The sequence below is a fragment of the Tetrao urogallus genome, assembly GCF_951394365.1.
Source record: "Tetrao urogallus genome assembly, chromosome: 1".
NCBI classification, from domain to species: domain Eukaryota; kingdom Metazoa; phylum Chordata; class Aves; order Galliformes; family Phasianidae; genus Tetrao; species Tetrao urogallus.
The window spans coordinates 19,113,365-19,138,517 of NC_136813.1; the positions used below are offsets into that span (position 1 = coordinate 19,113,365).

A 25,153-nucleotide genomic window follows, 5' to 3' on the forward strand; every position below is an offset into this window, starting at 1 on the left:
TTGGAAATGCTGTCAGTGTCCACGTACAGTAGCCACTACTCAAAAACATGCTGACCATTAATACATTTCTCATAAGATCCAAAGCTCATCAGACCATTTCATGGACCATTAGCCTACCATATTTCTTTTCATCTCTTTAAGTAAAATTATTATTAAGAATGAAAATAAAAAGCAACAAGAACCCAGACTTTCTTTAAATAGTCAAAAACTAATTTTATATATTTTAAAAAATAATAATTAAAAAACTTGTTTCTTTCCTGGGTTCCTCCTCTGTAAGATTTAAGCCCAGAGTAACTTTGTCTAAACCCCTGAAAATAGAGGTTTGCAATGGCAATGCTGTCAGAAATTCTGCTCTGACATGGAATGTGCCACTCGAATTAAATCAGCACTTCAGACTTACTTAACTGGGGATGCATGAGCCCATACAAAACAGAGTTTTGCTCTAATTTAAGGTACTTACACAAAGTTCTATCATTTTAGAACTGTAAAATTATCTACCTATAAAAACTAACTTCTGTTTAAACTCTAGATAATACAGACAGGTGATTTCTTTCTATAAAAAAATTTGTATCATTGAGTAAATCTGCTAAAATATGTATATATTTACAAACGGCAAGCAAGTTATTGTATAAATGTGAACAGTGTGTATATATTGGCATTTAGTAAATTGTTTCCCTGAACCTGATTATATGCATTATTGGACAAGTATTGATGTAAACATCTGAACCTACGTCAGGTGTCTCTGTTACCCAATTACATTAGAGCAGATCAAAACGAACCAAACAGACAGACAAACAAAAATAGATTTTCCTGTTGGACAAATCCACCTAACTCCTTAATTAGCTACTGCACATAAGTCAATCAAGTCTGCTGCTGAGCAGTGCTCTCCTTCCTACATCAGGTAAAATACCTGTTAGGTTGTTTGTTTTTTGCTTGGTATTTTTCTCCAACATCTTGCAGACCAAACACTACTTTTGGCGCCAGGCACCCTCCCCCCACTCCTCCCCAGGAACAATTAAGAGATAAGTGTAGTGGGGAACCTCTTATGTCGCTCCTTTCGTAACTCTTGCTCCCTTGAAGAACATGTGGCACTGCTTTGCATGAGGGAAGATACTCATTTAGGTTCATAATCCAAGTTCTGCTTCCACAAAGGCATGTTAAAATAACCTCCCCAGTACTTAGTGCTGCAGAAAAAAGATACAAATGTAAAAAAAAAAAAAAAAAAAAAAGTGCTTGAAAAGTTGTCTTCTTGTATTCAGCCATACAGATTCAGAAGTGCAGGCCGACATAGTATAGTGAGATAAGCCTTTTAGGTTCCTCCCTTCAGGCAATGCAAAATTAACACATTGTTTGTGGCCTCCTATGCAGATTTTCACATACTGATCTTGCTGTCTATCTTTGTGTCCACCTGCTCTTCAATTACTTTTTGGCACTGTCCTGGTATGTGGCAGCTTTCACCGTTGTCCCTGCTAAGCCCCTGTTACTGACTCGGCGTACTAGTACTTTAGAGACAGGGATTTTTGTTCTGTGCATTTCACTTTTGGCCAGGTGATGGTGTGCAACGTGATGGCTGTTACTGGTATCTGTTCCATGGCTAGCAGGATGCGATGCAAGGTGTTTAATGCTGATGGGTATTTTGGAGTCCTTCACTGTGCTTGAGGGCGTTTTCAGTGAGCACGTGGTCGTTATTGGAGACACAGGCTTGGAGCGTGGCGTACAGGTGACCTCTTCTTCTGGAGGTCCTCCTGGTGGGTTTTCATCAGGCTCAGCATAGAGGTCATAGAGTGCATCCCCGCTGTAGCTGTCCCTGGGAAGGGTCTCCTTCTGGATGCTTGTAGTGCTGTCTTCTTCAGGACCAGGGGTGGTGGAATCCCAGTAGCCCTCATCACTATTTGGGACACCTTCGTGCTGTTCCTTCTCCCTGCCCTTCTGCTCCTCTTTGTTGTTGAGGTGAATGGGGATCTGGTTGAGGCCACCACGTTTCACCACCACTCTGTTCTGGGCCCCCTCAGTACCTTGGTTCTCCTTCAGCCCCTCGGCTGTCTTTGTCCCTCCTCCACCTCCTCCTCTTCCTCCTGTTTCAGTCTCTTCTGTCTGTGACAGCATATCCCAGAACTCTTGCAGGTAGGTATCATCCACCTGGTCTGGGCTGGCCATCTCCTCCCCTCCTCCTTGATAGGCAACCATGGTGGGGCGCTTCTTGGATGCGCCCAGCTTGCTGGCCCCAGGGGTGCTCTTCTCGCAGCCGCCACTCCCGCTGCCCACATCCTCCTCCTGGTCCGCAATAATATCTCCGCAGCCTGTAAGAGAGTCAAAGCTTTTCAGTGAAGTCACGTCAGCAAACATCAAACAAATACGATCAATCGACTGCTCTGAGGGTGGATCAACAGAGGAAGGGTCAGGGGCGGCTGCCGTCTCTTGACCGCTATCACAGTGAGGTTCAACAGGGGGAATAGTCGTTATTGGAACGTCACCTGTTATGGCCGCATCCTTCGCAGTCCCAACCTCTCCTGCGCCCGGGTCCGGTCGCTCACCGCAGAGCTCCTCGAGTCTCCTTCCAGCAGCAGCAGCAGCAGGGTCCTCTCCAGGGGGAGTTCTGCCGTCCCACGACTCCCCAGCTCCCGCCTCGGGCTCCCTGGCCGAGCCACACGCGTCCCCGCCGCGCTTCTCCCGCTGCGGCTCGGGACCGGCGTCTTCCACGCCGTTCGGAGTTTCAGACAAAGGTTTCGGCGTCTCCTCTTTGATGCACTCCAAGCTGGCAGTCAGAGACCCCGGCATAATAAGACCGGACGGGATTTCTGAGGCTTCTCCCCTCTCCTCTTTGCCGTTTTTGTCCTTCCTGTGCCACCGCATGCTGCTGAAGATCCCTTTCAGCCCCTTCTTTTGTCTGCCGCCAGCCCGCTGCTCCGCGTTCTCCGCCGCCTTGCCGTTCTCCGGCCTCCCGTTCTTCCTCAGCAGGGAGAAGAAGCTGTGCGATTTGGCCACCGAGCCGCCGGCCGAGCTGCCGAGGCCGCCGGCCGCCCTGCTCGGAGCATCCTTCCCTCGCGCTTCCCCGCCGCCCCCGTCGTCCTTCTTGCCGCTCTCCAGCACGGCGTCGGCCAAGCCATCGTGCGTCCTGCTCCGCACCATCCCCGTCTTGCTCGCGCCCTTCCCCTCCCCACCTTTGCTCCTCACCCCGAAGATGCTCGGCATGGTGCCCCCGGATTTCCTCCTCTTGAACAATTTGAAGGCGGTTTTGTTAATCTTTCCCGACGGCTGCTCGGCGGCCGGAGGCTCGGCACAGTCGCAGTGCGAGTCCATGTCTGCCGCCGCCGCTCCCCGCCGCGGCCTTCTCCTCCACCTCCTCCTCCACCTCCTCCTCCTCTCCGCCGCCGCCGCCCGGTGCCCGGTGCAGCCTCACTGACAGCCCCGCCGCCGCCGCCGCCGCTCCCGCCGCCGCCCGCCTATCTCCATGGCAACCCGGAGGGGGCTAAGCCGCTTTCCTCCGCCGTGGGCCTGCGCCAGGCCGCTGTCATCCGCCCTCAATCAACCTGAGCCGCCGCAGCCACGCCGGCAGCGCCCCTTTCGTCCACCCCTCCCCAAATGGCTTACATAACTTAACCCGTGTGGTCCTGCGCGGCTCTCGCCTCACGCGTCCCGCCGGGCGCTGAGAGAAGCCCTGGTGCCGCACAGCCTCGCGTCCCTTTTCTCTCTGCGGTGCTCGGGACTCCTTTTCCCAATCGCCGCGTGTCCCCATCGCCGGTGGCTGGAGGGGAGCGGTGGCCGCTCACCCTCTTGCTGTGGGAGGTTCTGTGGGCTGGTAGCCCACCTTCCAAGGCTTTACCCACACCCCCACATCCACCTCGGGTGGTCACAGTCCCCACTCGTGGCCACGGTCCGCTGCCACCAGCAGTGGTGGCATCTCTGGTGAGACCTAATCACAGCCTTCCAGTACTTGAAGGGACCTTACAGGCAGGAGGGGGGCTGTCTTTTTATGTGGTCTGATAGTGATAGAACGTGGGGGCTTGACTTTAAACTAGAAGTGGAGGCATTTAGGTTTCATGTTAGGAAAAAGTTCTTTGCTCAGAGGGCAGTTAGGCACCGGCAGGGGCTGCTCAGAGAGCCGTGGGTGCCCCATTCCTGGAGGTGCTCAAAGCCAGGTTGGATGGGGCCCTGGGCAGCCTGAGCTGGTGGATGGCAACCCCACCCATAACAGAGCTGAATCTTGGTGATCTTTAATGTCACTTCCACCATAAGACATTTTGTGATTCTATGAAATTAACCTGGCCTGACGTGTTCTTCTGGAAGTGGCCCCCAGCGCCCTGCTCTGTGTCCTTGTCTTGGGCAGGGGTTGGGCCAGTTAATCTCCAGAGGTCCCTGACCATCCTGTGACTCCGTGATTCAGAGTTCCAAACTGGTTTGGTGGCGCTACCACTATCAAGGCAGAGCAATTTTGAGTTGAGAGCAGTGCACCACACCTGGCTGTGGGAGAGCTGCTTTCAGCTGAAGCTGGTATAACCTACATAACCTGGTTGTCCAATGACCAGTGTACAGAGTTAGTCTGGGGCCCTCCAAACAGAAACAATCCTCTTGGCTTTTAAGCAGTTCTAAGCATAGTTGAGACCTACAAGAGAAGAGCTGTATGTCAACCCTCTGGTTTGGGGCTAGTTTCTGGCCTCTGAAGTTAGTAAAAGGTTTTGCATTCACTGACTTCACTGCTTGGAAGAATGAACTGTATTTTCTTTCTGTAACATAGGACATTCATTGCACTTCCTCACTAGGGCAGGTTGTGAATGATTTACCCAGTGATTTTAGCCCTTCTTCTGTTCATTTATTAAAAGTTCCATTTTCATTTACAGTCGCTGCTTGTTCGTTAAGAGCAATGTGAGCACATAATTCAACATACATGTATCCCCTGCCTTCTGCTAGAGATAGAGGAAAGGACGAATGAGACAGAAGCCAAGACTGTGGCTGGAAGAGGGTTGAGTTACATTGCACAGTGTGCACTGCATACATCTGCATAGCACTCAGAAGCCGTGGAGGCAGGAGGTCACTTTGAGCCTCCATCAAACCCCATCACCTGGGATGTTAACTGCTCTCTAGTCAAATGGATGAAACTCGATAAAAAAGAGAAAATATCAAATCTTCTTCTGCAGATGCAAATACACGTATGTCCTTTGAAAAATTGGTAGAACAAAACCTGGTCACATGCCTCGTATAAATGTGGACAGAATATTTAATAAATAAGAGTTGGCCAAATTGATGGACTTAGAGACTTTCTGCAATTTTATGTCCTGGTGCTTTGCTACATTTCACCAGTTCCTTGCATAATATCAATTTTTCTTCAAACAGTGAGTCCAAAGGAGTGGGATAGAGAGAGACAAAAGGATGAGGCCAGATGACTTAATGCTTCACAGCTGTACAGGAACAGACAAGTTATTGTGCCCTCTTCTTTTTTGGTGTGTGAATATTTGCAGCCACGAAGGAAAGAGTGGACTTTTAGCTTTTTTTTCTTTCAACTTAAAATCCAAGTGTTAATGGAAGAAAGTGACTTGGGGTCAGTCTGAAATTACTATTTAAGAAGTGTTTTGACAAATTGAATTCTTCTACACTTTTCTTCTTAATCCTTTTCCACTTTTTAATATGTGATTTAAATAATCTTGAAGTACCTTTGGAAATGGATACTCATTTTAAAATGAAAAATCAAAGCACTGGATTTTGAAAGGGACAAATTAAATGTTCCTTTTTTTTTTAAATAATAATATTTTGTTTTAACATGAAGACATCTGTGAATTCAGCATGAACTCATGACGTGCTTTGGTTAACATGCCCTTTCAACAAAGCATTCACTGTCTGTCTTCTAACTAAAGACAAGTAATGCTGAGAGGTGGTTATATTCATGCAAATTCAGTTTTACCCTTAGAGATATTCGGGCATCGGGCAGCTGTGAGATCAAGGGAGTTGGAGTCAAATGTTCTCTTCCAGACAGTGGCTTTAAACTAAAGGAAGGGAGATTTAGATTAGATGTTGGGGGGAGTTTTTTATTGAGATAGTGGTAAGGTGCCAGGTTGCCCAAGGATGTTGTGGATGCCTCATCTCTGGAGGCTTTCAAGGCCAGGTTGGATTGGGCCCTGGGCAGTCTAGTCTTTGTAGGTCTAGTATTTGATCTAGGCAAATTGGAACTTAATGATCCTTGAGGTCCCTTCCAACCCAAGCCATTCTATGATTCTATGATTCTATGATTCTATGATTCCATGATTCTATGATTCTATGATGAATCGTATCCCAGTCCTCACATATAATGGTAGCTTCACAGAGTTTGAGTGGAGTCCCTTTGCTCTTTTTGTTCCCCCTGCTTTTGGCTAGAAAGTCCCCTGGAAACAAATCATCTGGTGTCATTTTTGTAAAACTGAAAAGGGGTACAGGACCAATGCATTTTCAAGGTAAGCTGTGTTGGTTTCTGGAACAGGACAGCAGGGAACTGAATGAAAGGAAACCAGGGACATTTTCACCCTTTTGTCCTCGTCTATTGTACCTGATTTTATATTCTAGGAGCCTTGCACAAAATGTGTATAAGATTCATCTCATCCCAAGAGGTATCAGCACAGATGGCGAGATCCCATGTTGGGCCGCATGTCACAGCCAACACCAGCAGATTATGTTCCAGGAGAGAATCTATGGAAGAAATGTTTCAGAAAGTGGATTGGTCTTGACTTGTAGAATGAATATACCAGACATGCAAACACTATGTAGCAAAATTATTCAGAAAAGATCATTTAAAAAACACACAGCATTTGCAGGTATATAAACTTTGATAGAAGTTGTGGACTCCAAGATGAGAGCTATCTTCTCCTTATTCTCTGAACATACCCTAGAGCTTTTCTGGTCTTCTTGCTTAGGATTACTAAACTTCTGGTCCAGCTCCCAGCCTTGGCTCCATCACTGACCTATGCTGAGACCCTCATGAAGCCACTGCTTTGCTCCATTTCATCTGAGACTGCCGTCTGCTATGACCAAGATACTAAGACCCTATCCTATCCTTGCTCCCTGCAGCATGCAGGAGCCACCGGGACATCACTAACTGTTCCCACCAGTCAGAGCAGAAGAACCATCACCCTGTTTTTCTCCAGAGTTTACACCAGACAGGCTCCTTCATTTCCCCTGGAGCCTGCAGCATACAGCACAGAATACTGCACAGAATACTGAATAAAAATCCTAAGACTCTCCCAGTATGAATTAGTGATGGAAGTGACAGCTCTCAAGCCATCCTTTCCCTTGTTTTGACAGAAGCCCCCAAGCTTTGTGGTGTGTTGAGGTTGTCTCACATGCTGAAAGTTGTGTTACAAGACTGAGGTGTCTGCAAGCCTGCAGGTGCAGGAATTTTTATCTTCCATCGTCAGTTCTAAGCAACTTCAGTGACTCCGCAGAGCAACCTTCTCAACGTATTACTCATAATATGCTCAAGTTTTATGCCGAAGTTTACCCATTTCCTTCTGAAGCTCTTTAGCTTACATTTTTTTATTTTGTTTAGCACTCTCCAGAGCTGTGTCTCTACCCTCATATATATACTACAGTGCATGTATAATTAATGGGACTTAAAGTTACGATGATTTAAAACCGGTAGGTTCTCCTGATGATGAGTAGGGAATCTAAATTGCAAAAAGTGAATTGCAAGGCTCCAGCCAGCACGGTGCCTGCTTCTAGACCCAGACTGGAGATGGGAGGAAGTCAGCAGGCTTTTGAAAAGCCATAAACAATTCTTGTGCCAGTTCCTGAATGTGAGTGAAGGGAGGTGCAGAGCAATTGCAGGCTGATAGGGAAAGAAGGCTCACTACTTGAAAAGTTGTTGCAAACACTGCCATTCCCTCTTTTATCTTGGTCAGGTGTGCTACAGCACAGAAGAGCACTTCAGTGCATTCCAGGATCAGAAAATGGAAGAGTTACTGTTTGCTGGATTACTAAATCAATATAAGTGATTGTGTGCTTCTTTAATATAAAAGTGGAGGTAAGGAAAAGCAGCCACCACATTCCCATTTCATGAGCCTGGAAGACTGTGTATGAGCCCAGAGAATGCTGGTGGGGACTTCACTAGGAGAAATACTTCTTGTTCTCACCTGTAATGGACTCGAGGCAAAGGCCATCAACACCTTTACACGTGAAAGAAATCCTACAGACATAGCAGTTTTTGTTTACTGCTGTCACTCAGTGCAATTTTATCAGAAAAATAAATAAACTCAGTGTTAAGTGGATGTTCAGGATGTTGTTGAGCAAAACAGTGATGAGTTTTCTGAGATCGGATAAAAGTCTGAAATGAGAAAGAAGGAAATTACTGTACTTTGTTTTTTGTTGTTTCTTTTCAACTGAAACAACAACTCTGTGTAAATGCTTATGTTATGATATTTTAAAGAGAAAAATAGGAAATCAGTAACTCACCCCAAATGAAACAAAACATAAGTTTAACCCTTGAAAGAATTCTGTGTTTTCTGGTTCAGCTAATACTGGAAAAAATGGCTTGTATGCACACATTCTTTGTATTATCCAACTGTTCTTCTAACACAAAACAAAAGGATTACACAAAAATAAGGAAGGAATTGAGAAAATGAGAGGGGAAAAATACGCTTCATTTGTCTTAAAGCTACAGACACATTAAAAATGCAGGCAGTGCATGTAGCCCCCCAAGGGACAGATTTATTTCTAATTAATATTATGTCAGTGCCCTTGCCCAGTGCATGAGAAACAAAAACAAACCAAAAAAGCTCACTCTAGATTAATCCCACTGTAACGCTGCAGTGAGAACCTCTAAGAATTAACCCAGCCCGATCCCAGATTGTCTTGCACTGTGATTACTGCAACTGTGGAGAGTTTATCTTCTTTGACCTAATGGACTGAAAAGAGAAATGTTTAAAAACAAAATCCCCAAATCCCCCCCCCCTTTTTTTTTTCTTTTTTTTTTTTTTACATAGATATGCAGCCATTCATTTTCTTCTTAAAGTGTTCACGATATCTCAGATACGTAAGTAACTTTTTTCTTTTCCTAATCCTGCTGCTTAAGCTCTTCTATTTCAAAAATTAATGAAAACAGGCTCATGGCTGTGCAATCCCAGCAGACCTGGCAGACAATAGTACTGGAGAGTACCACAGGAGACAAGGCCCTGCCCACTACCATTAATTAAAAGCTCAAAAGTCTAAACAGATTAGGGGAAGGATGGGTGTGCTGGGTATGAATGTATATTTCAAACAGATGGGAATAATCTCGGGAGAAGAGAAAGGACATTTTTTACTGAGAAGTAAGCATTCAAAAACACAATGGGGGGTGCCTGGGCTTTATTCTCACACTTGTCTTGTCACAGGCCCTTCCATTGACTTCAACAGAAATTCTTCTGATTAGTGTAAGTGGATGTACAAGTCAGAATGGGGCACTTAAGTCAAGATTCAACCTCACTGAATATGATACCTATGTAGATGTGATCATATCTGTTCTGTTGTTTTGTTTTGTTTTGTTTTTTGTAAAAAAAAAAGAAATACTTCTGAAATCCAGCATCAACACTATTGCTAGATTCAGCTGCTTATATTTCATTATAATTACTGATAGATACATTATTGGTTTGACTTCTGAAATGCTTTGATTCATTTACTTTCTTTCCCCCACATCATTATGGGGTGAAAAGACACAGAGGTCAAAAGTGAAACAGGGAAAGAAACCTGAGCACATGGGAAACAAGGAAATTGCTAGAAAGCTTTGAAAGTAAAACCGTGCCTTGGATCATCATGGAGGAGGAGAGAAATAGTCATGCTTATTATGATATTATGATAGGCTTTCAAAACTTATGGCAGAATTCACTGTCTGGATACACTATCTCTAACAGCCCTCAAAACAGCAGCTATAAAAGCTGCACTTAAGACATTGCACATTCTATATTTGTAATAGGGTACGTTTCAGTAGCATCTGAAAGAGCTGAATGTAAGATGCTATTAAAAACTTGGCTATGCCTTGCAAACCCGTCAGAACCATGGGTTTCAGTCTGTTTCAGACTAAAGAGAGGGTTTCATCTCCCCGTGCTTTAATCAGCTACAGGATAAACAGCTACACTGCAGCTTGCTAGCTTAAATCACCTTTCTCAAATATGGAAAAAGATAGGTAATCTTAGAGTGTAATTTATTTGGCCTGTTTTATACATCAGCTGAGTGAGATAAATCATATCCTAAAGCTCTGTCTCTACTAATAGCAAAGGGAGTCCAAGTTTGACATCCAGACAGCAGCACCTGTGTTTGCTCAGATCCGCCTCTCTCCAAATGTTTCAGCATTTGTGGACTTATAGTTGTTTCCTCCCTTTCCCAAGCTTATCAGCCAACACTTTTCAGCCAACATTTTTTTCCATTTGGAGAAAACGTTACATAGAAATGAAACATTTCCCACCAACTCCAGTGAAAATGTGCACTGCTTCATGTGCAGCTGTTGATGCCCATTTCTTGCCCCATTGAAGCTACTGCTGTGACTGGGAGCTGGCAGGACAGAGCTGCACCACTGGGAAGGCTTGGTGCAGCCCGGATTTTGGTTTTGTTGGTCCTTCAGAGCAGTGAGGGGTTCTACAGAAATCCAGCACCCCGTGCTTTCTAAAAATGATGCCTTGAAACACATCGGCGAGCTTGTTAGTTTGAGACAGTCATAGGGACTGGTAGCTTGTAGAGGCACATGATTCATTTCCCATACAGCACTGCCACTGATCTCTTTTTAATACAGGTCTCTGACACCCTGCTCTCACTAAAGAGCATTGTGCAGCACACGCCATACAAATAATACCAGAGTTTTTCCAAAGGGCTGTTTTTGCCAAGAGCTGATGTTCTGAAAGCAGATCACTCGATCAATTCTAACTGAATGTCAGCTAAAGGATGGCTTCTCTGTTCTTTTTTTTTTTTCCTTTTTTTTTTTTTTTTTTTTTTTTTTTTTTTTGTCACGAAGATAAATGGAGCAGTGGGTGTTGATTTATGACAGCTTTACTGAAATACCAAAAGAGCACAGTTCAGTTTAAGAATAGGTTCACACCAAGAGGGGATAATCACTGGGGTTTGCACTCCTGCTCTTCTTGCTTGGATGAAGCATATTCCTGGAGAGGTATCATGTGCACACAGTGCATGTAGGAACCATAGGTCTAGGCTCTACGAGTTGGCTGGTGGAGTACCCAGGGTAAGGAACAAGCAAGCTGGAAACAGCAGCTGTCACCCAGGCCCACCTCTCTTGACTCTTGGTCAAGTTATATCATTCTCTGTGTCCAGCAAAACTGAATGCGAAACCCTTGCATTATTGTAAAAGATGTCATGTGAATCAGCTAGGATGGTCAAGATCGTCCAGTCCTTTTCAAAGAGGTTTTTCATGGCACCTCACAAAAATAGGCTGACAGGTGGTCGCAGTTTTGCCTGCACTCATGGATTATGAGGCCAGAAGGAAGAACTGTGTCAGATCTGCAGCCTTGGAAGACACAAGCTGGAGGAAATGACCCAATTTTTGTCAAAAGTAAGTGCCCATGGCCTGTGTCTCTTTTTAGTTGCTTTCTCCATGACACTCATGCACACACGTATACATATGTAAACACACAGAATTTCTAAAACAATTTTTTTGAGATTCTTCTCCTTTTGTCATTCTGCTGTTATTTAAGCAGGCTTCCAAATAGACTCTCCTTCAATAATAACTGTCTGTTTTATTTTCTGAAGTGGAGTTGTAGCTGTGAAACAGTAAAGAGGGTAAACAGATACCAAACTGTATTCAGCATTAACATTCATCTCAAATCAACTGATAAACCCTTGCTAGACTGACTGCTGTCAAAAGGAGGACAAGCAAAGGCATTTTTCCTTCCCACCATTGCAGCTGTTGTTCTTTTCTGTTAGCCCAATTAAGCAAAGCGAAAAGCAGTAGCGCCATATCAGAGCCAATTTCCCTCAGGATGTAAATTGTCCTCTTGTGTTTGTCCATAGCCACTGCAGAAATAACAAAGCAACACCATAAATGTGGACACTGTGCTGGAAACACAAAGGAATGATTTTTTTTTTGCCTGGAACCAGCACGGCTTACAGCCACAATGCCCCACAGACAGTAACGGCCCTCCCTCTCTGGGCTCTGGCTCATTGCAGGGTTGTAGCCAGCTCAGAGCCTCAGGGGACCAGGGACAGCCGAGCAGATTGGGATCCTTCCCTGCCACTCTAGAGGGCTTTATATGGATGCCACCATGAAAGCTAATTTCACCCTTCCATCTCCGCACTTGGCAGGGGAGATCCCTCCACCTTTCATGAGGAATTTTCTCTATCACTGCTAGCCAAAGACCTCCTGGAAGTGAGCTGATGCTGTTGTTGCAGAAATGCATCTGACTTCTGGCAGCAATTGCCAGAGAAGTGAACAGCCCTTGTGCCTTCTTATCTACATGGCAGGGCACCCTGTTGTGTGTTGGACTGTCACATGTAATCTATGCAAATGCAGTCATTAGCTTCAGCAGATGTTTTTTTATTGTGCTGCTTCAAAATTGACAAGACAGCAGCAGGGATTTTTGTTTCTTTTTACGTGTGTTTCAAGGAATGGAATACATTGCACCAAGCTCTTGTTCACATAAATACATCCTTCCTGGTACACAAGACCATGCACCTACCTCCACTCCACACAAGAACACTTTATTTCCTGCTTTTCTGATTCTCTGAAGTGTAGCAAATGTCTTCAGAACAGCCTTAGGACAGTAGATTTGAACTTACTGGCTGCCAGTGGAGAACGCAGGTACCTTACTGAAGTATAGGAGAATCAGTGCTTAGGGCAGTTCACTGTTTCTGCATCCAGATGGTGACTCTTTGGGTCCCCTTAGGCTACTTCACCTCCATGATGTGGCCATGAGACATATCAGAGCAGCAGGCAAGTTAATGGATGCATCCAAGTTCCAGTGCATTGGATCTTGGATGCATTCATTGGATTTGGAAGATGGTGCCTTAATGGCACCAATGTGGGCAGGTGTATGCCAATTGTCTGCACCAGACCTTGTGCAGAGAGCAGACACAACCACGCTGTCCTGTCCTTAAGCTGTGAGCACTTGGGGCCACATCCACCTCCTGGCTGCAAAAGTCTCAGGGCTTATGGTGAGCACCGGGACTGGAGCAGGAAGCCAGGCAAGGCAAACACCAATGGAAGGGGATGAAGCTGAACTAAGAGGATTTGCTGGCTGCTGTGCCAGGAAGCACCTGGAGCAGCCATATGGCTGCAGCCACTGCTAGGCCCCGCTCACCATTGTGACTCTGAAAGCAGCCCCCTCCAGCAGCATGGCTCCAGAAGCAGTGGCCTTGCTGCTCAGCAGCTGCTGATGTGCTGTGCGGGGACAGGGCAGGATGGTTGTGGAGCAGGAGGCAGGGAAATGAGGGTCTCCTGAAGCCTAGCAGAGCCACGCACCCCATGGGCCACCCCACACAAAACCAGCACTCGTGGGCGTGTGGAAGAGGGCACAGGGCTGCGCTGCAGTAATTAAGTGAGGATCATGTGTCTGTTTCCTGGATGTTTAAATCCAAATGAGTTTAATTGAGTTTTAATTAAAGCTGTTGTGAATCGGCTTAAATCTTTGCTCCTTCCGTTCTCTAGGAAGATTTTGAACACAGGTGTGATGCTATCTCAGGAGGCAGGAGGGCTCGAGCTGACAGCTAGGTGCATGTGGAGACCTAAATATGATGACCCAAATTCAGCTCTCAGAGCAGTGTCCTCAGAAACCAGAAAGCCCAGTTCTGATGGCACAGCCTGTGAGGCTACCAGTGGGCATCCAGCACTGCTGGCTGGTGGTGAGATGTTGGTGGAAGTGATGACAAGTTAAGGTCATGGTCTCTAGGATGGGAGCAGTGATCAGAAACTCGCCTCTGGCAGACTACAATTTCTTGCGCATCGGTGAATTTTGCAGGAGAGGGAGACAACACTTGTTCTGGGGCAGACTGAGATCATTGGGTGGCTCCCAGTGTCTGGAGGCAGCGTCATGACTCTCTGCCCTGAGGTTTCTCCTATGTAAATATACAGCTCTGTGTAACCTGAAAGCACCCAACCTTACCAAAACACTTCATTGCAAAAGTAAAAGGGAAAAGGTAAGAAAAGGACAAAATCACATCAATTTGCTCCTATACTGAACACCCAGAAAGCACTTAGATGTCAATTAGGCAGTGACAGGGATGCGTAGGTAGAGCAGAACACAGCAGCATGCACCAGTGTAAATTAGGTGTGACTCCAGTACCTGACTGTACTTTTGGATTGCAAATATGATGAAGCATTTTAAGAGAATGATGCTTTCCTATTAATCGTGAATAGTATTGATGGGGAATTTACTGGAAGAGTCTCTTTTGTTTTATGAGCATTATAGATGTCCCACTGTAGTAAACCATTACAAAGTATTTGCTCCCAGGTAGGAAGGAAAAAGAATTTGGAACAGTTTCTCTTAACATCAAAGATGAAAAGCTAGTTATGTGATTGCAGTATTCGTGAGAGGTTTCTGTACATTTTCATAAGGGATCTGTGCATAGTTTGTCATGTTTTTCTTAAATTTTAAGAATTTTAAGGATTAATGAGAACAACACAGGATCCTCACAAAATGGTAGGAAGCAATAACCAAACACTTCCCTCCTCCGTTTCAAACTGGTAACATGTTTTTCACTCTATGTGTTTGGAGGAGAGAAAGCTTCAAAGAATGCCACTATGAATCTCTGCTGAGAGGGTTTCCTGTTATCTTAGGGTTTCCTGCTACTGGCTGTAGCTGGGCAATCACACCACTGGGCTACATTACAAAGGCATGACTTTAAAATGTAGCTATTTTTATATGACATCTGTAACACCCTGGGGACCTGATTATGTAAGACAGTACCAGAGATGCAGAAAGCTGCCCTTTGTGGAGATTTGCATCAACACATTATCAAACGAGAAGTACAGATCCAGGCAATGTATAAATCATAACTTGAGTGCCCACATTTGCATTGAAGCATCTTAATGAGCTGCTAAATGAAAACATCAAAAATCGAAGTCGTCATACAAAAATGCCAGCTGATGTAACCGGGAGCTCAGTCAGGCCCCACAGAGCTTAAGCAAGGATGGGGTTGAGCAGACGCAGCACAATTAGGTGTGGTAATGCTGGCTAGGGCAGCTGGGTGCACCTGGGCCAGTCTAATCCACTCATGGTGTGCTTTCTCAAAATCTTGGTTCCCTGCTGCTCCCATCCCCATGGGCAGAGGCTCCTGTGGAAGCGTGAGACTGGAAGCTCTGCATGGATCTGGAATAAAATTTCCCTTTTGTGGAGATCTCATGAGAACTGTAGGAGAAGTGGGTGCCTCTAACCTCAGAGCTTCAGCCCCATCCAAGGAGAATCAAGAACTTCCAGGAGACAAAGCATTTCCAAAGGGAAAAGTTGTGGATGGCATGGAGGGCAACATAAAGTGCACCCTTCCTGGCAAGGCACATTGTGTCTAAGTTACACACAGCATCTCTGGGATTCTTTTGGGCCATGTTTGATACACCTCAAGCTTTGGGTTTTTGCTCTGGGATGACACCTTATGTTAGTAACAAAGTGGAAGGATTTATTACTGAATTACAGCAAGTACTAACCTCATATGTATACACCTATTTTCCCCTCAATGTATAAAATCACTATCTTATACAATGTATAAAATCACTATCTTATACAATGTATAAGATCACTATTTCACTATATTCAAGCTCCCCATAGTAAACAGGGATTTTTGAATAGATATTTCCTTGTCTCTCAAGTCATCTGAACAGTTTTTTTGTAAAAATTCAACTGTGAATTTCCTACTGAAATGAGTACTACTAGAGTGATTTAATCCCTGCTTGCTTTATCTGTGTTTCTAAGACTCGACCTGATTTAATTAGTAACCATCATTACAGCACGTGTGGATTACTGTCTTATTAAGGCAATAAATTTTTAACAGGATTTAAAAGAAACATTTGTAAAACTCATTAGCTCTGGCCCAGTTCCCATCCATTCAGATGGACACGTGGTGGCTCCCATGTTTGTGAAAGTCATATTTCTGAGCACGTTTCTTGAGTTTTTGCCCTAAGATACTGCAAATCTTTGCACATCATTCTGTTGGTCCCATAGAATGCAGTGCATCAGAAGTTGCAATTTCCAAAGCAGAAGTGGATGACATTCATAAATGTAGGAAAAAGTGCCTTGAATCTCAGATCAGAAACAGTCACCTCAGGTGGGACAAGGCAGTGAGTCCTGCAGGTGTAGCTGGATGTGTCCCACACTGCTGACAGTTCTGCAGGACCCAACTCTCCACCAACACTTCCACTTTTGCAAATCTTAACCACTCATTTTATTTGAAGCAGAAAACACGAGATTTAGTTTTGCACCAGGGAAAAACAGCTCTCGCACCTCTCACATTTAGCGGAGCACTTTTTCACTTTTCTCCACATTCTGTTTGAAAGCTGAGCAAAGCCATAGATTTTAGCATGAAATGTAACTGCAGTAACCATCTTCCCCATTTCAACAGTAGAGCAGTCAGTGGTCACCCAGAAATGACTAAATGTAAATTCAGGGCATTCACTTATGCCAGGCTCACTAGGAACACTGGAGCCTCATTCGGCAGAACGTTGATATTGAAAGCAAATATGGAAGGTACTTGACTGTTGGAGGCATGGGAAGTGGGATCCAGAATAGCTTTGGCTTTGCTGTCTTCTGGAGATAAACTGGAAAAGCAGTGGGAGAAGTAAAAGAGGGTCCTGGGGAGACACACGTCAGCCCATGTCACTCCTGAGACCTCTGTGGGCTCTGGATGCTCAGCACCAACACGACCCCTTGAAATCTGCATACCGGGAAGAAAAAAAAAGCAGGGAAAAGGAGGAACAAGAAGTGAAGATTTAAACAAAAGGCAGCCATGGCTGGAGCTGAGGAAAGCACCCTTTGGGTCACTTTGCTCCTCCAGCAAGTGAGCATATCTTCCTGAGGAGATCTGGTGGCACAGGAACAAACTAGACAAAAGGCTGAAGCTCAGAGATCTCTGAGGGGACTTAGGGGACCCCAGACTTCAGTCTCCTATGGGAAGGTCACTTTTGCTGTCTGGGGCTGCAGTGTCACTCCCCAGTTGGGCTGCGGAAGGCTGCTGGTAGGGCGCTCCTTTGGCAGGTGAGAAGTGCCTGAGAGCCTGAGGCCAGCCTGGTTTTGACATGTGGCTGAAAAGCAAAGGAAACATTACTGAATCTGAAGCTAGTGCTGCATGAGGATAAGAGGAAGGAAAAACGACTCATGCCTTTCTTTTCTGTCCTTTCCAGACAAGGGCAAACCCATCTGGACAGGACAGTTGCTTTATAAATGAATTAATCTTGAAAAAAAAATACCTTCATATAAAATGAGACTATCTGATCCCCAAAGGTCTCCAGAGCTGGCCTGCCACAAGCCATATTCCAGCAGTGGATATTCTCATATCTGATTGAAGAAACACCATAGTATCATAGATTCATTTGAATTGAAAGGGGCCTTTCAAGGTCGCCTAGTCCAATTCCTCTGCAATGAATAGGGACACCTACAGCTAGATCAGATTGCTCAGAGCCTGTCATCCTGACCTTGAGTGTCTCCAGAGACAGAGCTTCCACAACATTATCACCAGTGTAAGTTACTTCAACTCACTTGTCACTGATCTTCTGGTTCTTCCAGATTATTATCTCGCTGTTTCCTCTTGCTGATAAAAGGCAACACAGTCCAGGGAGGAATTGAGCAGTGTGGGAAGTGGCTGAGCTCCACAGGAAGCCCCTGGTAAAACCCCTTCATCAGATTTCTGTTTCTGGTCACTCCCTTACTTGTGGCCATTCCTTAGCTATTTCCTTTAAAAATCCCCAGAGGGAAAGGCACAGTCTGTAAGATTAGAGTTATCCTTGATGCTCTTTATAGGTTGAATGCAACTGTTGATTTTGTACACTCCTTTTCTTCCCATACCTGTGGATGAGGCATCACCTTCAACATTACTTTCAAGCAGACTCTTCATATTCTTGTCCTCAGAAGTAGCCTAGACCTTTCCTTCAGAAAAAAAAGAAACAGGAAAGGAAAGGACAAGTATTTTTGTGAGCCACCTCCAGGAGCACAGGATAAGCAGTGCCCCATACAGATCAGTTATAAAAAAAGAACAAGGCAAGAAAATGAATGAGAAAAAGAGATGGAGTAACAGATGAAGAGTAGGGAACAAACTGGTGTGCATCAACAGTCTGACTAATGGCTGGGCTTGAAGAAAGGTGTAGACATTAAACAGATGTGTTGGAAAGAGAAGGAAAAGGCTGAAATGGTGACAGTGTAGTGCTGTGTACTGAGAAGATCCCACCAGTGTCCTGAGCAACTGAAATATTGGGAGCAAGGAGATCTTTAAGCAAGGCAACAGCTGCTCCAGCATCTGCATTGATGGACAGTTGGTCACCACCATGCCCACTCTGCAAAGGACCAGCTCCATTTCCCTCTGGAGCAGAAAAGGGCATTAAAAACACTTCAAATTAAATAGCCAGTGTGTCATATGCACAGACAGGCATGGATATGTGTGTATCCTTCACCTGAGGCTACGATTGATTCAACAATCATGTGTGATTTGAGTAACTGCAGAGTGCAGAGGGCCAAACTGATATGTTTGTGGCAGACAAAATCATTAAAGAATTAAAAAATAGAAATCTGCCAGTTTTGCTGACTGACAAACACTTGGAGAGTTAGCAAGGAGCTCACAAGAGGAGTACAACCTCAAACCCAAGTGCTGCCTGCTGACAAGTGCAGCCTGGAAGCAGTTTTCTCAATTCAATCTATGATTTCACATCCCCCGCAGTGTTTTGTTTTTTGGTTTTGTTTTTTGAATGTTTACCAGATGACTTCCTTAAATCCTTAAATCTTGACAGAGGACTCTTGATTTTTACATATATCTATTTTAATTTTTTTTTTTTTTTTTTTTTTTTTTGCTAATTTTCTGGGAGAACAGAGGAGCACCTCATCATTACTCAGGTTTCTGTTTCTCTAATTATCCAACAAATTAGTAATAACTGAATTCATGGGTTTTTTTTTGTGGTCACTCAGGCTCTGTAGGTAGTGCTGTGCAAGTGCCCTGTCCCTGGAGGTTTTCAAGGCTGCATGGGACCCTGGCAGCCTGGTCTAGTGTTAAATGTGAAGGTTGGTGGCCATGCATGTGGCAGGGGAATTGAAGCTTGATGATCCTTGAGGTCCCTTTCAACCCAAGCCATTCTATGATTCTATGAATAATTAGCGTGCAAACTCTTTGTAGCTACTAAACTCATGGCAGTTGTGGCTATAGAAGGTCACTAGTTGTTATCCACTGTAGATTTTATGAGCTAACCTAACAAGAGCTTTTTTCTTCCTGCTATTGTTTTATTCTACATGAAAGATGTAGGAGACTGGAGGTGTTTCTTGTTTTCTAAGTACAGAAACAGCCTGTTTCAGCACCATGTTTTATACATTTCTGTTATTTGGTGTAAGGCTGCGCCTATTTGCCCTTGATTATGTGTTTAATTATGTCTACAATATTCCATAATTAATCTCTTAAACAAGATCTAAAATGGAGATTAGCTCTTTTTATGATTCTCAGCTGATCATCTGTTTTTACTACAAGGAAGAGCCAACACAGTTAGCTTCAGCTATTCTGTTAACTCTTCTTGCTATGGTCCTAGTCTCGGTATTCCTTCCAACACTTCTAACCAGTATTTGCTAAAACAGTTTAGCAAGTGAAAAAAAAAAAAGAGAGAATAAGAAGGAAACAGAAGCTAACAGCATTCTAAGATGGGATTGGTTTTCTGTCTGGTCAGGATCACACCTATAAAATTTCCCTTCTGCCATCAGGTCACCCACATGCCCTTCACTCCCACTGAAGCACAGGAAAAACCGCCCTGCATGAGCATTCTGCTGCAGATTTTCCTCTTTCCACCCCAGCTCCCAGCCTGAATGTGCTTTGTCTGGGCTGCTGCTTTGATGTGGCAGCAAGCAGCTCTCAAACAATCACTTGAAGACATTGCTAAAGACAGCCAAGGGTGGAACAGCCAGCCCAGCTGTGCAGCTGTGCAGACATGTTCCAGCACTGTGCAGGGAAGGGAGCAGTGCCCACAGCAGCTCGTGAATTGGGATCCAAGTTCTGCCGGGCTGCTGCTCACAGAGAACTCTGGGAAAGCCAGGTAGGGGCAAACCTCTGCTGTCCCACTTCAAACAATTCACAAGTGAGCGCAAGCAGGGTGGAGGCAGCCCTGCCAGAGCTGTCACATGCGCTGGTTTGGAACAATGGAGGATTGAGGCAGCAGGGGGGGAAAAGTTGTTTATGTACATCTGTCAATAAGGGAGCTTAAGTTGGAGATGAGAGGCGAGAGCTGCAGAGGTACTCAGGGAGCTTAACTGCAGCAGATTTATAGGTGAAATCTGGTTAGTGTTGATGTAAAAGGTTGCGGGGGAGATTTTCAAAAGCGTATGTGGGAGGAGACTGCTTGCATGCTATTGATTTTCTATTTTGGTGCCTAGCTCTCATTTCCGTATGGCAGTCCTCTTGTGAGCTCCTGGAAGATGCCCATGGAGCAAGCAGCAGTGAACAGTCAATGCTGAAACCATCCATCACCCACTACAGAAAGAGGGGGAGGATGAACCACGGGAAAGATGCCCCCATTTCCTCCTCACCCCATCAAGCATTGCCATTCTCATGCAAAGATAACACAATGCCGTGGTCCTGCTCCTCACTGATATTCCAGTTAAGTGGCAGCTAAGGTAAAGGTCAGAGAGGAATTTTGTGGTGTACAGCAGTGCCTCTAGAGCTATTGGTCGTTCCAGTTTTGTGTGAGGGAGTTATTTCTGCACGAGGGAGCATTGACACAGAGAACTGCAGCCCTGCTGTCCCATAGTTGATCCATCCTCATCCACTGGCCATCCCATTTCATGGTGTTTCTTCTCTGTTTTATCCAGACCTATGTAACAGCACACATGCAGTGGCAGCAGAGGGATGTGCAGTGAGCATTTGGACACACGGTGGGGAGAGGGGGTTGCAAAAGCAGGAATGGCTTTAACAAAACCCTGAACCAGGGCAATCTGCCTCTTGATTGCCGTCAGGAAACAGCAGCTGCTGCTGCTCTACCACGTGCACTTTGTTTTTCTTTCCAAAGGCAGAAAAATAAAGTAGGTCAGTATCTTATTTGCCAGAAGCAGAGATTAAGGATATTAAGAAAGGACACAGAATAGACTAAGCTGCTCAGGAAAGCATGGCAGATCCAACCTGCATGGGTTTGCACATGACATGAATGAGAAATTCAGTGCTGATGTGAAAAACAGGCATCATGTTTAGATACTACATGAAGAAGAGATGTCAGGTGTGTTGATAGTGGATAGATAGTATGCATTAATTAGAGGATATTAAAGCAAAGTTTATGGTTTCCCAGTTCAGGCACATCCCAACCAGTGAGAAACAAGGAGTGATGGATGCTATTGCAGAGCATTCAAGGAGGGCTACAGAGATGGGGAACGGTCTGCAGGGCGAGGTGTGTGAGGAGCAGTTGAGGCCATGGTGTGCTCAGCCCAGAGCAGAGCAGGCTGAGGGGAGGCCTGATGGTGGCTGCAGCTCCTCACAGGGAGTGGAGGGCAGCGCTGAGCTCTGCTCTGTGTGACAGCGACAGGGAACGGCATGGAGCTGCGCCAGGGGAGGGCGGCTGGGGGTGAGGGAAAGGGGCTGCGCCAGAGGGCGGTGGGCATGGAGCAGCCTGCCCAGGGCAGATGTCACAAGCTGCTGGAGTTCAGGGACTTATCCTTCCTCTTTTACAAGCTTTATAAGCCTCAGTGTAAAGCCTCAGTGTAAGCCTCAGCCATCTTGGAGTAAAAACAGCTCTTCAGCATTAAAAACGTCCGACTGTAACACTGGAGACCTTCATGTGCCAACTGTATGCTGCTGTTGCAATCAATAGATATCATATTGTCGTTCTGCTATTTGATTGAAGTTGCAAGCAGCTTGGGAAGGATAGTTATTCATTGTGATTTTAGTACCTTTTCGTGGACCAATTACTGATATTTTCCAGATAACACTATTAGAAAACAGAATTATCTACAGATAGTAACAGCTTCAGGGCCCTCGGTGAAATTGGTCTGAGCACCATATAAAATAAGAGGAACAATCTTTGGCCTGAATAGATCACAATCTAAGCAAACGAAAAGGAGAATTGATGAAAAAAGGATATTATCTCAGTTTTCCACAGGCAAACGGGAGTAGTACAGAGATTAAATGACTTATCTGAGGTCAGAAGGAGCCAGCAGCAGACTCAGCCATCAAAATCACATCTTCCAAAGTTCCAGATCTAACTATGAAGCCATCTTCCTATTTTTATAGAATCACTGGGGATGAATAAAGCTAAAAAGGAAGAATTAACCCTTATTACAATCTGGAAATTACCACCAATATTTCTTAAGAGAAATCAAATATCTTTCTCTGCATCATGTATTTGTAAGCAGCTTAACAGGCTTTCCAGGGGAATGGGGTACAATAAAGATTTTTTGCTTACATTATCTGTAGAATCTGCCATACAGGAATATTTATGAACTACTTAAGATGCTTTGTTGTAAGCAAGTCACATAATTCACACCATCAGTTTTGTTAGAGTGGTCGCATAATGTGCCACATTAAAAAAGAAATGTTGCTTTGTGTACTGATTGTTCCATTATTCCACACTTACTGTGGTAGGAATCAGCTTCACAGAGGATGATACTACTAGGCAGCAAATAACCATCTTTGGTGTGTAACACAATTTCTGCGCATTACATAGATGTCAACCTACCTCTGTCTATTTCAACTCTTTGGTTTGAGAGATACGGGAGAAGAGGATTTTCTGAGTGCCCAGTGAAGTGCAAGTCTTGCTTTTCTAGAGCATACAGAGCATTGTCTCTAGTGGTGTACAGCATGAACACCTCAATACACCCATTCAGCACAACAGATCTTTTCCTTCTACTTCCTAGTTCCATGTATTCAATCACAGGCACTGCTTCCTTCCCTCAGACCTTGGTGTATCTATGGTATCATGACATATCTGGAATAGGCCCTGAAAATAATGAGGATCCAACACCACTGTCACCAAGCCCTTTGGGAAACAGGTGTATGTGGTGCAGTATTGCCTTGGGTATGGGTTAACCACACTAAGTGCATCTCCATTTAGCATGGTAAAACTGCACAAATCAGTTCCTCAGTTTTAGTGTGGCTTTCCCAACAACATTCTCACAGGACAGAAACACTCCCTTTTCAGATCAAAACCATACCTCTGTTCAGAATAGTCTCCTCTGGCTCAAATCTTCCTACTTGTGGTTGAGACTATAATTTGAAGGCTTTCCCTTAACTAAATTAGTTGCACTGCAGGCCCTGATCCCTAGGAAACTGAAGACCAGGCTTTTATCACCTTTTAGCCCAGGTGCACTCACAAAATTACACTCCTTCTTATGCCCCTCTCATCCCCTTTATATCAGGTACCTTGGCTAAGTATCAGGAAACCAGCTTTGCTCCCTCAGAGGGATGGAAACTGATCTTAATTGGCTGAATGCTTGCTCCAGGGAGGAGGGAAATATTAGTTCTAATTGTATCTTCATGGCAGGGACTTCCAGAGCTGCACAGGGAGCATTGCATGCCACCAGTACCCCCTCTACTTGCACTTTCAGCTATATAGCTGAATCCAAGACTGACAACAGCCTTTAGTATTCATATTAGTGTTCATAAGTCATATTTAGGGACCAAAAAGGTTAGTTGCAGTTCTCTGCTGTAGCCTGTTTCCCTCTGGGTTAACCACTCTAGAAAGCATCTCCAATTTGGCAGTCCATGATTTTGCTATGCAGAAAGCAGGATTTTGAACTGCAGCAGTTCCCTGAAACGCACTCCCACGTGTCACCACCTGAACTGTTAACAAATCCCATTAGTTGCTTTGCTGCTGTTCTGTCACCTCATTAAGTACTGTTTATTCCTGCCTCTTTAGGTGCACGGCCTTTGAGAGGATGAGAGGTAACCACCTCAAGTTGTGCCAGGGGAGGTTCAGGTTGGAAAGAATTCTTTTCAGAAAGAGTGGTGAGGCAGTGGCACAGCTGCCCAGGGAGGTGGTGGTGTCACCATCCCTGGAGCTGTTCAAGAACCGTGTGTGTGTGGCACTGAGAGACGTGGTTAGTGGGCTTGGTGGGGCAGGCTGGAGTTGGACTGGATGATCTTAGGGGGCTTTTCCAACCTTGATGATTCTATGGCCCTGGGTTTTGAGCTAAGCCTGTGGTCAGAACAGCAGTAATATATTATTTCAGAGCAATAGTAGAGAAAGTTATAAAAGAATGCTAGTAAGAATTGTAGTTTCAACTGCTCCTTTTCTCATGGCCAACTACACCATCCCCATGAACAGCAGAGGGTGTGCAGGCGGCTTGCAGTGCTCCCCAGAGCTGGTCCAGTGGCCACTGCCATGAAGCACTCCGCCAACAGACCCTGGCAGCGTTTCACATCTGGGCACTGTGCTCCCACGCCAGCTCTTACTTTGTGGGCCATGTTTTTAATCTGCTCGAGGTTGCTGACCTGTAAAAGCAGAGGGACGTGACTCGGTGCCTGACTTGTCACACGGCTGAGTGGCTCACCCGCAGCTCCCTGCACATTCAAGCAAGAGAAAGGAGTGTTTTCCCATGTGTTTATTACAACCCAGTTCAGCAGTGCACCTCCGCCTGAGGTCAGTCTTGCACCAGGAGCAGCTGTTCATTAGCATGCAGAGCCAAGAGTGGCCAGCCCTGAAGAGATGTCCACATGGAAGCAGGTACACAGCTGGGAAATGGACCCCAGCAGGTGGCACTGGGTCTTGGCCACCTACCAGCAGCTTGTGATTCCTCCCCAGGTTTGCTGGAAGGGGCATTCGAGGGTAATTTATTTGAATGTTGGCTTAAGCCAACAAGGTCATTTCATCTCTTTACCCTTGCTTTTCTGCAGTGTACAGCTTTGACATTCCATTTCAGAGGAACAGGTTGCCCAAGGAGGATGTGGAGGTTGTGGATACCCCACCCCTGGAGGCATTCAAGGCCAGGCTGGATGTGGCTCTGGGCAGCCTGGTCTGGTGGTTGGTGACCCTGTGCATAGCAGGGGGGTTGAAAGTAGATGATCATTGTGTCCTTTTCAACCCAGGCCATTCTATGATTCTACATACTTGTGTATTGTTTCAAAG

The 25,153-nt window shown here is 45.2% G+C and overlaps 1 protein-coding gene across 1 annotated transcript; it reads right to left on the bottom strand.

Moving 5' to 3' along the window:
- Positions 1-1,419: 1,419 nt before the first annotated feature.
- AMER2 (APC membrane recruitment protein 2) lies at positions 1,420-3,300 on the bottom strand (the record flags this gene model as incomplete). Its single annotated transcript, XM_079539406.1, has 2 exons — positions 1,420-2,300; positions 2,475-3,300. The coding sequence occupies 2 exons, from the start codon at positions 3,298-3,300 to the stop codon at positions 1,420-1,422; spliced, it is 1,707 nt and encodes a 568-aa protein (XP_079395532.1).
- Between the last annotated feature and the right edge of the window lie 21,853 nt (positions 3,301-25,153).